This window comes from Pristis pectinata, chromosome 9 (assembly GCF_009764475.1).
Source record: "Pristis pectinata isolate sPriPec2 chromosome 9, sPriPec2.1.pri, whole genome shotgun sequence".
Lineage (NCBI taxonomy): Eukaryota > Metazoa > Chordata > Chondrichthyes > Rhinopristiformes > Pristidae > Pristis > Pristis pectinata.
Window position 1 is genome coordinate 58,401,294 of NC_067413.1, and position 12,398 is coordinate 58,413,691.

At 41.2% G+C, this 12,398-nt stretch overlaps 1 protein-coding gene across 1 annotated transcript in view; it reads left to right on the top strand.

Annotated features, from left to right (window-relative positions):
* Positions 1–3,696: 3,696 nt before the first annotated feature.
* gra (granulito) overlaps positions 3,697–12,398 on the top strand; it is a 65,376-nt gene continuing 56,674 nt past the window's right edge. Inside the window, exon 1 of the mRNA XM_052023720.1 lies at positions 3,697–3,802. Within this exon, the coding sequence (XP_051879680.1) occupies positions 3,771–3,802 (32 nt within the window). The 5' untranslated portion in view covers positions 3,697–3,770. The remainder of the gene's footprint in view (positions 3,803–12,398) is intronic.

Here is a 12,398-nt window from a genome sequence, read left to right on the forward strand (position 1 = left end):
GTTGTGTCAACCTTTAAACCATGCTACAAGTTCAGCTCAATCTGAAATATGAAAAAAGATTGAAAAGCTCTGATCTTTCATTCTTATAGAAAGGTGAATGAGAGAAGTCCTTGTTAAATACGTTTTCAGGAAAGGTACGAGTAGTCCACTTCATGTTAAAGATCCCATTTTGTAGCAAATATTTAAGAGGCATTTAGACAGATACATGAATTGGCTTCTGAAATGGCCCAGCAAGTCTTTCAGTTGTATCACCACCCCAAGTGAAAACCTGAAAGACTTGAGGCATTGAACAATAATCTCTGCAGTGAGCACCAAATCACAGAAATTATTTTGAAACTATTCAGATCCCCATGACATAAAGATTATTCTAGGTGGTACAGATAAGGTGAAACACTTATTCTATCGATGACCATTTTCACTTGCATATATACAAAATTATGGTATCTGCCAATGTTCGGATTATTTGATATAGCACATATATAAAGAGTTCTCCTAAAAGGAATGAAATATCTTCCTGTGGACCGTAAAATGGATTTTGTTGAAAGGGAAATGTTTTTACTCTATATCAATCTATCAGTGAACATTCTAAAATCAGGAGTTATCTTTAGATAGGAATTCCATCTTTGTCAAAGCCTATATGTACATTAAACCGATCATGGTAAAGTTTGGAGAACTTGAGCAAAATGGTGGTTGACAACTTATTACAGGTTATATTCTCATTTCCAGCAGGTTAGCTTGTTTGTTCGTTAACTGCTCATGAGGAATTTCCACTATCTTAGAAAAATTCTGGGAAATATTCTGCAAGTTGGTTATACTTTGTGGAGAAACGAACAGCCAAAGTTTCAGGTCAATGGACCACCATTATTTACTGTTTTCCTCGTGAGATTCAAGAATCAAGAATATTCTCCCTTGCGTAATGTTCCTTTATGGGTTCAAACTTCAGCACAATGTGCTTATTGATGCAAGTTTAAAATGAAAAGTGGCAGATTTGTTATGTTAACTGTCTCAAAAATGCATTAGCTAAATAATTTTACAGATGATCAAGCATTACTGGTTTAGTTTTCCTATGTCAAATTTGCTTAATATACAAGGTAATCCTGGAATACATAGACTTCTCCCTTTTTTTTTCAACTTCTTAAAAAAAACTTTCCTTAACTCTTCTCTTCTGTTTCACTTTCACCTCCAAAAAGTGAGAAAAATAACACTCAAAACATCTGGTTCGACAGTCTGCTGCTTCAATCCCATCTCTTGTCCACGAAACTAAACTTTCCTGAAGCTTACCTATGGTGCTAACTCTTATTCTAATTTATTTCATATCTACCATCTGGCCCATTCAAATCTCAAAACTGCAAGCAATTTTCTTTCCTTGCTGCTATGCTGATATTTTAAATGGTTCCCTATCCTAGGAATTGATATTTTCAATTCTGCCAAAAATTATCTTCATTCTTAATAAGATCTTCGATCCATTTGTCCCAGCAAATTCTTTCCACTGAAAGCACTGGCACCTCCCAAATGCTTTCATCTTTCTTGCAATTTGGTGTTGCCCCTCAGCAGCAGCAGCATCCATAAACTGGTTCCACATGTTCACTGATGAGATCCTGCCACATCTCACTACCACTACAGGGTCTGTGTATGGTGCAAAATTTATTCCAAATAAATATCTGAAGACTAAAGCCAAAGTCTTCCCAGCTGCAGTCACAAACTGCATGTCCAGCCATTAATTCCATTGCCCCTTCCTGGCCACCATCTCCTGTTGAACTTTGCAATTTTGCAATGCTTTTTGATTGTTAACTATACTAACCTCTCCAATACAAAAAACACTTTAATTGTGCATATTTTTTGGTCCTGCCTTAGCCCTAGCCAAAGAAAGCTTCATCTATCATCTTGTTACCTTCTGTCTCAACTGTCCAATGCACTGTTGGTCAACTTTCCATTTTCTACCTTCTGTACATTTATCTCATTCTAAAACGTCAGCAGTTAATGAAAGTCTGAAATTCCCTCCCTAAAAAAAATCTTTGATTATATTTTTGATGGCCTGTCAAATATTTTGTTGTTTTTGTTTTGAATAGACCCCAGTGAGGGCCTTGAAATATTTTACTACAATAAAAGTATTATATAAATACAAATTGCTGTAATGGAAACAACAGTGATGAGTTGCTACCTAAGTTGCTGTGTTCCTCACTTTTTCTTGTCCACATTAATTCTGTAAGTTAGATTGTTACTTAGATCTCTGAGATGAGAACTATTAAGATGTTAGTGAACAACTCCATCCTTTCAAAGGGTTCCAGCCGAACAGGCACATCTTTTTGTTCAAAGAATACAAAGAACAACACTGTATTTCACAGAATATCAACTATATAGCTTTCCTACTTGTAGACCCATCATTTGGAGGAACCTTTCCAAGAATCATGCGAATTAATACCTTAACTTCCCTTCCAATGGTGCAGTAAACCGTATGTTGTGTTAAATTCTGGCAGTACTTACTAAAACTGCCCAAACCTCTGTTCCGATCGTTAGGTTTAAGTTCTCTGGATTGATTGTATACATTCAGCAATACTGTAAAGTTTATATTAGCCATATAAACTCAAAAAATATTGATTGCTCAGAAGTTTAATATCAGACACATTAGAGTCCCGGCTCTGGATTTGTTTATTTTGAAATCCCTCTGCATCGCTAATCTTTTACTGCCATTTATCAAAACTCACCGCTCCGACCTCGATTTTCCTTCTCGGTCAATGCGATGACAAAGCTCATTTTCTTAAAATTTAAATTCAAATCCGTTTATGTGTCAGGTAACAAGAGCGCAAATGCAGCACAGCACTGCACACAGAGCGAGAGAGCTGTGCCAGGATCTCTTCAGGTCAGTCTGACACAGGTTTGGCCTTGACTCTGACACGTTGCCTTGGGTATTACGATTTAAATTTGGAGCATGGAAAGGATAATGAAAATACATTCTGGAATGACAGGAGCCAGACAAGCGCGGGAGGTCGAGAAATCTAAATTATCTTGCAATCTATCAAGCTATTATTCGAAAGAGAGAGAGCTGAAGACTGGATTGGTGGGGTTTAGTCAAGGGGTGGGCAGGAATCCATTGGAAAGATGTCCTCAGCTGCTGACACACTGACGGACGACACATCACGTCACTGCAGTACCTGTTGTTGTGGTTGGCAAGGCAACCGTTCCAGGTGACGGACCTGTCGGTTATCCAGTTGATAACCCCCTCCTCTCAATGCAACTTCTCTGTGAGTATTTCATTCTGAAAAACACCCCCCCTCCCCCCCACAATAATACACGTTACCCCATGTGTTGAAGAAACTAGGCTCTTTTCATTGTGGGAAAGCATTTCCGAGACTGCCTTAATTTCTTTCTTGCGGCTTGTTTTAAATCTTGTATTTGTCCCAGGACCCCTCCCCCCACTTCACAAACTCCGGTTAATCTGACACCGCAGCCCGATTTGTTTTTATTTTGTTAACGATTTTTCATTCCCTCTGTATTTCTTCAGCAGGTTTACTTTCATACATCCCGATCGGACGTTCCCTTCTCGGTGAGCCCACTGCCCCAGGTGTCGTGCTGCGGGGACGCCGCTAATCCCCCTGCCCGCTCGCCCGCTCCTCAGCTGCCTCTCCGCGCCGGGAAGAGCTCGCGACCAACGGAAGGGCACGTGCGGTGTGACGAAGGGTTGGGCGAGCGGCTCGAGCTGTGCTGAGGGCACTGCCGCACCTGACGGAGGCGGGCGACTGGCGCGTGGGAGGCGCTCGAGGGAGGAGGGGATGGCGGAGGTGAAAGGCGTTGCTCAAACCGGGTGAGTACCGACCGTTCGGGTCTGACCGCTGTCGAGATGGGTTTCTTTCACTCTCACACCCACTCTCTCTCTCAATGCTCCTGTGCCGCAGGCCAACCACCCAGTAAACTGTTGGCGTCACCTGAGATTACGCGGTGTGCAAACACCCAGCTGTCGTTAAGCATTGGGGTGGTCTGAAATTTAAATACTGCACCTACCGTTTAGAATCGGGGTGCGGGGGGCCTTCAACCACCCCCCCCCCCCCTTTGCCGGGCGTCCCCCTCCTCTTACACAGCAGCCTTTCCGTGTACCGTTGTGCTCCCTCTTTTTCTTCGTGCGAAAGCCGGGGGTAGTGTGCCTAAAGACTGTTCAACTGTGAGGGCATCGCAATTGTGAGCGATTTCCTCCGTGTAATCGGGAGTGGGACTACTCCGGAGGCAAACGTGCCGGTACTTTTCAGTGATCCAAGACCAGGGAGCAAACTTCAGGGCTGTGTGATGGTACACACCACTGTACAGTTTAATCTCTGAGCCATCTGAAGAGCTCTATCATATGAGGTTAATAATGTGGAAGAAAACGTTGTTTAAAACATTCGTTCTTTTATAAGATGACATTTAGGGTAAAATTATTTTGACTTTTTAAATTATTGCTGCTATTGAAGGCTCTTGAAAGGCTTGAAGAGCACACCCAATAACAGCAGCATAATTTTAAATGGACCTGCTTCAAATGCCTCCATGTTCACCCCCTCCCTCTCTCCGCTCCGAGAAATCACATAATTGGAGAAGTACACGAAGATTATTATTCAGAGGCATAATGAAAAATGACAAGTCTTTAACAAAAAAATAAAAATTAGAAAATGAAAAAATTATATAAGATTTATTTTGAAGGGTAGGAGGATAATGATGCATAGGTATCCAGGGAAAGGATTTGAGAGCATGGAGCCTCGGCATCAAAAGCTGCAAATGTCAACTGGCTCGGCATCTATATCCTCTCTTTGGAAATATTTCCAGATTTTCATTGCCCTTTATGTGAATGAATGTTTTGTGGCTTCACTTCTCGATGACTTGGCTCATATTTAATAATTATACTTTCTTGCTCTTAATTTCCCTCATGGAGAAGCCTCCTTGTATCTCATCATTCCTTGGCTTTGTAAATTCATTTTAATGCCACCAATTCCCTTTTAAAAAAAAATCCCTGGCTTGATTCCATTGAATCTGTGCTGTACCCCTCCAGGTTCTTGTATCTTTAAGGTTTGGTGTTTAAAGTTAAATGTAATACTTCCAGATAGCATCTAGCTATAAGGTCTGACTTGGTACAGTTAAAACATCATTTTGGAACTTAAATCACTCGAGAAATAGCAACAAGTTATACCATCCTCATTTATTATTGCTTGAAATTGTGCACTGATTTTTAACAAATTTTGCCTATGGGCATCCAGGTCCCTGCATCTCCTAAATACAGTGATTAAAAAAATATATTAATTTGTCTTTTATGGATACAAAGTGGATGAACTCCGACCTTCCCACATTGAACCCAATTTCTCACAGATTTGCTCAGTCACTCAGTCTGCATAATCCAGCTGTTTAGTTCCTTGAACCTGTTCCGTTGTCCAGTGGCTGATCCATTGCTTTCCCACTTCTTTCCTATATTTTTTAAATATAGTTTGTTAATAAAAATCTGTCAATCTAAGATTTAAAATGAACAATTATCCCAATCTCTCTTCTTGTAAATAGAAGACAATTCCAGATCCAGATAGCAGCCAATACATATGAAAGAATTTCCAACCTCAGTCCCGTGAGGTCTGATTGCAATTTATGCGTTATGTCCCCTAGTTTTGGCAAAAATCAATTTTTAGCTTTTTCCATGTTTGTTCACCTTGGTATCCAGACATTTTAAATCAAATTGCCTATTAAATTTCAAAATGTTGGTGAACACTGCCTGAGCTTTTGTGATCTCAGCAAGTAATTTAACCTTTTGGAGTTCATGGCAAACTGAAAGCAAAAACTGGAGATGCTGTAAATCTAAAATAAAAACTGAAAACACTGGAAATACTTAACATTTCAGGTAGTATTTGTTTGGATAACCACACCTGCTCTGTATCCAAAGTATCCAGAGATGGCCAGAACTACTTACTATATTGCAGACTTGGTATATGTCTGCTATAAGTTACATCCCCTTGAAACCAATGTTATTGATATCAAAGGCAGCATTCCATTAAACGTTTTGATTAATTTCTATTCTAGTCTGTGGTATTTTAATGTACTTTGTACATGAGCTCCAAAATCTCTTTGGTTTCCATTTGTTTACAGATAATCCTTTAAAAAGCAAGCTCTTCTATCCTTTTTAAGTCCAAACTGGGTGGCTTGATGTTTGCTTATTTTGAAATTGATTTGCTACTTTTTTGCTGACTTGCCTAAACTATTAATTTCTAATTGTAAATTAATATTCCCAATATTAATATCAGCAATATTTACTTTGGCAATTTTAAAATTGCAAACTTGAATAAGTGGGTTTCTGAGTCATAACCAAAGTGTTTTTATAAATATAATGAACAGTTATATCTGCAATGAAAATCCTTGCTGGACTCCATTAGTCATGATACGTGTATCAATCTATAGTTTTCTATCTCTCTTCTGCTGCTCAGCCAGTTTCATAACAATGTCAATAATCTTATCCCAAGCCAAATGTTGAGCTTGATAGCACAGACAGGATATAAACTACAAAAATAATGGAGGGATTGTTATGGGTGCAACAGCTGGGTATGACTGGAATCCAGAACAGGAAGTCCCATTCAAATGGTTGATAAAAATAAGACATTGAAAGAGAACTTTGTGATCAGCCATGTAAAAGGCTACATAGATCCCAAGGAAGATGTAATTACTCATGTAGGCTACCCCAGAAGCACTTCCAAAACCTCTACCACCAAAAGATCTAGGGCAACAGGTGCATGGGATCACCACACCACCACCTGTAGGATCCCCTCCAAATCGCACACTATCCTGATTTGGAAATATGTTGATGGTCCTATGTTGTTGCTGGGTACTGAAACTGCTAGCCAACAACATTGTGAGAGTATTGTTCCCAATAAGATTGCAGAGGTTCAAGAAGGGGGCTCACCACCACCTTTGCAATGAAAGATGGGAAAATAAATGCTGGTATTGCTGGTGTTCGTGATGCCTAGATCTTGAAAATGGATTAAAGAAAGGACAATGATACATCATTGCTACAGTCACAAAATGTTCTTTATGACTTTGTTTAGTACTATTGTGGCAGAACCTGAAGGATGTTGCAGGAGAGATGTCATAAATGTGAAAGTTGATTCTGTAAGTTGAAAAGAAAAGGGTGGTTGAGGATGATTAGGCAGCTTGCAGCAATGGAATGATTTGAGGATGTAGTTTTGAAGGGGAAAGGGTTCCAATTTCCAAGTTATGAGGAGACATTAGAAATGAGTAGTTCAGTAGGAATATGATCATGTAAACAAAAATTACAAGCTCAATGAGTGGCCACAGTAAACTGGCTAAGAAATTAAAGACAAGGACACTGAGCTAATTCATAGTGGTGATGGGGGTGGTGTGAGAATTTGGAGGGATGAATAATATGAGTAAGAAGGGATGATGCAGAGACAGCTGAAGCGATTTAAGGGTTTGTTGTGAAGTTTTCAAGCTTGTGCTAACTTTTGGGACATGATAATTGTATAGCAGGGTGGTGCTGCTACAGCAAAGAAGGGATTAAGTTGGTAATGGAAAAATAAGTCGGTTAGCTTGATAACTTGATGTGGCGAGTTATGTATGAGGCTGGATTCTAATGCACCCAAAAGATTGTGCTAAATGGGCAGTACAGCAGAATACCCACTTTATCCCACCATCTGCTGAAAACTTGATCAAAAATGTGTCACCTGGTTGTTTGGTCCAAAGCTAGATATGTGAGGACAGGAAGATTGCTGATCATGACCTGATTTAATGTGTTGTTTCTAGGAAGAGGTTGTGATAGTGGAGAAGCATTGGAGCTCAGTACTGTGGGTAGATTGGGGAAAGGCATTATAGCCTAATCCTATGGTTGGTGGTGTGGGCAAGAGGATTCAGATATCAATGGTGTTGGTTGTGGGTGGGATATTGCTGAAATGCATCAGGCCAGGCGTTGTGATAGTGGTGGAATGGACAGTGGGTAGGTGTTGGAGCACAGTGCTGTGATTGTGAGAGAACAATGGTGTAAGGGTTTTGGAGGAAGGGTGAGGTTGGCAAGGAAGTACTGGAGCTTAATTAATAGGGTTGGAGGGGAATTGAGGGAAGGTACATTAGAAACCTTATTCCTTGAGTTGAGGTTGGGGAGAGGGTTTGATAATGTCTTTGAGTTGTGGGGTAAGTGCAACATTGTGCTGAGGAGCAGGAACAGGGATGTGGTAAGATGGGAGTTGGAAATTGAGGGTTCCATGAACGGCATGAGAAAATTGTAGGATTGCAGGATTAGGCTTTGGGTCATGGGGAGGAGGTAGGAATTGATGAGTTGGGAGATCAGGGGTACCAAGGCCTGCTTATTGAGGGCAACACACAAACCACTGAAGTAACTCAGCAGATTGGGCAGCATCTATGGAGGGAAATGGACAGTCAACGTTTTGGGTCGAGACCATACAACCAACACCCTCCTCCATCTGGCAGAACTTGTGTTTATCCTCAGTGTTTCTCTTTTGGCTACTTCCACTTTCTTCAGACCAAAGGTGTAGCCATGGACACTCGCATGAGCCCCACTTACAGTATGCCTGCCTTTTTGGCTGTAGGGAGCAGTCTATGTTCCAAACCTACACTGGCACCATTCCTCAACTCTTGCTCCACTACATTGATGACTGCATTGGTGCCTCTCCCTGCACCCCCATGTGGAACTTGTCAATTTTATCAACATTGCTAAATTTTGCTGCTTTGCTCATTGAGGGATTGTGATTGGAAAGTGATGAAACTGGGGATTGAGAGTGGTTATAGCTAGAAGGGGATGCAAGGTAAGCAAGTGTCTTGCCGCATGTGGGTCTCCGTACGGTGCTTGCTAGGAAGACCAGGTCCTTTTGTGAGTGCCCAATAATGGTCACTAGCAACTGTTTCTTCTCCGTGCTCGAAAAAGAACACCTCATGATTCACCCTGAGGCAGAAAGGTCACAGGGTAAAAATGGTTCTCCTTGCCTGAGGTGCCTCATTGAAATTCTGGAATAATATGAAACAATCTGGAAATGGCTATTATAGAGTGGGGAATGAAATTTTAATTGTGTAACATTGAAACGAACTGAATTACATGATTATGTTTCTCAGCAATTTTTTTTAAACAAATGCAAAATAATACAAAGACTTGCCCCGTATATAATTTGTATTTAAAGTAAATTTTGTGTTAGTGACTAATCATGTAAATTGTACTGAGAGGGAAAAAAATCAGCACAACCTAATGGAAATTCCTGCCTAATGTCTTAAATTATTTAGGTTTTCTCTATAGTAAATATAGATCGCATTTTTTATTTGTTATTTGTTTTATAAGGATGATTTTTTTTGTCCAATAAAATCAAACACTTTCAACCACGTTTAAAGACACCTACGTTAGACTATTGTTTATTGACTACAGCTCCGCCTTCAATACTATAATTCCAAGCAAACTCATCACCAAACCCCGAGACCTGGGACTCAACACCTCCCTCTGCAACTGGATCCTTGACTGTCTGACCAACAGACCACAATCAGTGTGCATAGGCAGCAACACCTCCAGCATGATTATTCTCAACACTGGTACCCCACAAGGCTGCGTCCTCAGCCCTCTACTCTGCTCCCTATATACTCATGACTGCATGACCAGATTCTGCGCTAACTCCATCTACATGTTTGCAGATGATACCACCGTAGTAGGCCATATCTCAAATAATGATGAGTCAGAGTACAGGAAGGAGATAGAGAGCTTAGTGACATGGTGTCATGACAACAACCTTTCCCTCAATGTCAGCAAAACAAAAGAGCTGGTCATTGACTTCAGGAAAGGGAACAGTGTACATGCACCTGTCTTCATCAATGGCGCTGAGGTCGAGAGGGTTGAGAGCTTCAAGTTCCTTGGAGTGAACATCACCAATAGCCTGTCCTGGTCCAACCACGTAGACGCCACAGCCAAGAAATCTCACCAGAACCTCTGCTTCCTCAGGAGGCTAAAGAAATTTGGTTTGTCCCCTTTGACACTCACCAACTTTTATCAATGCACCATAGAAAGCTATCTGGATGCATCACGCCTTGGTATGGCAACTGCTCTGCCTAGGACTGCAAGAAACTGCAGAGTTGTGGACACAGCCCAGCACATCATGGAAACCAGACTCCCCTCTATGGACTGTGTCTTTACATCTCACTGCCTTGGTGAAGCAACCAGCAGAATTAAAGACCCCATCCACCTGGGTCATTCTCTCTTCTCTCCCATCAGGCAGAAGATACAGGAGCCTGAGGGCACATACCACCAGGCTTAAGGACAGCTTCTATCCCACCATGATAAGACTATTGAACAATTCCCTTATATGATGAGATGGACTCTTGACTTCACAATCTGCCGTGTTTGACCTTGCACCTTATTGTCTACCTGTAATGCACTTCCCTCCAGCTGTGACACTTTACTCTGTATTCTGTTATTGTTTTTACCCTGTACTACCTCAATGCATTGTGTAATGAATTGATCTGTACAATCAGTATGCACGACAAGTTTTTCACTGTACCTTGGTACAAGTGATGACAATAAACCAATACCAAAGCAAGAGCACAGATATTATAGCTAAAATAAAGAATATTGTCTGTAACTGAATAATTAATTTGGTCTGTTGAGCTGGACATAATTTACATTTTGTTCAGTGGTGATAAAACAGTGGTCTAGAATTGCTCAGTGGTTGCAGAGGAATATTAAATGATCACTGCATGGAAATCCAATATTGCTCTAGACAGAAGCATTGTATGCTACTGAATCAGCCTTATGTGATGCCTTTTTCTCCATTAGTGCCAAGGAAAGGAAATTGGATAAGTCCAGAGCTGCGGTTGAATCTGGGACCTGTTCCAGATAAGAGAGGTCCTCCAGAAAGTTGGGCTTTCGGAAAATTAGGCTTTGTTTTAATATCTCATCAAAAAACAATACCATCAACATAGCAGCACTTCCTCAACACAGCAGCAAAATGTCATCATTGATTAGCTCTTCAAACTGGTGTGGTCAGTATCTTTATTCTTAGTGGTGAGATTTCTGCCTACTGAACAAAAGTTGTATTAATGCATGTTTTAAAAAGTGTCTATTTTGACCCCATTATACAGATGTCTTAATATTGAAGCTGAGTCAAGTTTATTGTCATGTGCACAAGTACGGTGAGGTACAAGTACAATGAAAAACTTGCTTGCAGCAGTATTAAAGGCATATAGGTACAGACAACACACAGAATATAAATTATACATACTATAAATGAAATATACAAGACAATGAAGAGACGGAGGAAAAAAAAAGTGTGCAAAAGCAAAACCTTGGGTCAAAAAAATGACACAATCAGAGAAAAGTCCATGGTAGTGTTAGAGGTGGTCTCCATTACGGAGGTAGGGTTCGGGATGTACAGGTCAGTTCAACACTTTGTGGGTTTTAGGAAAATAGCTGTTCCTGAACCTGGTGGTGTGGGACTTCGGGCTTCTGTACCTCCTGCCTGATGGTAGCAGCAAGACGAAGGCATGACCTGGATGCTGTGGATCCTTGATGACAGATGCCGCTGCCTTGAGGCAGCACCTCCTGTAGATGCTGTCAATGGTGGGGAGGGCTGTGCCTGTGATGGACCAAGCTGTGTTCACTACTCTCTGCAGCCTCTTGCATTCCTGTGTGTTGGAATTGCCGTACCATGCCATGATGCAACCAATAAGGATACTTTCAACAGTGCCTCTGTGGTAGTTTCTTGGAATATTTGGTGACATGCCAAATATCCTCAAGCTTCTAAGAAAGTAGAAGCACTGGTATGCTGCCTTCATGCATCTATGTGCTGGGCCTGTGACAGTTCATCTGAGATGTTAATGCCCAGGAATTTGAAGCTGCTTACTCTCTCCACCTCTGACCCACCAATGAGAACTGGCACGTGGTCTCCCGACTTCCCTCTTCTGAGGTCAACTACTTGGTTTCATTGACGTTAAGTGGGAGGTTGTTATTCTGGCACCACTCAACCAGATGTTCTATCTCACTCCTGTATGCTGACTCTTTACCACCTGTACACAATTACATTTAGACAAATAATTTTGGTGAGAACTAGAAATGTTTTCTATCCAGTTTGTTAGAAGTATCCCAAATTGTTTTACCAGCACAGGTTGCCCTATTTGGATTTCAAGCTTGAGGTTTGCTGCATTCTCTGGTTCCACTGCCTACTTGGACCTTCTATCTCTACCCTTCTACCCATCCCCCTTGCACTCCACCACCTATTTTTTTTCTTATATTTCTACCTTTCCCCTACCAATCTCTGTCTCAACACTTCATCCCCTTTCTCATCTGGCTCCATCTGCTCATCATTCTTCTCCCCCCACCCTCCACCCCTACCCCAGTTCCCCTCATCTGGTTCCACCTATTACGTTCCAGCCTCTTTCTCACCCCTCCCTCTCACTTCCAT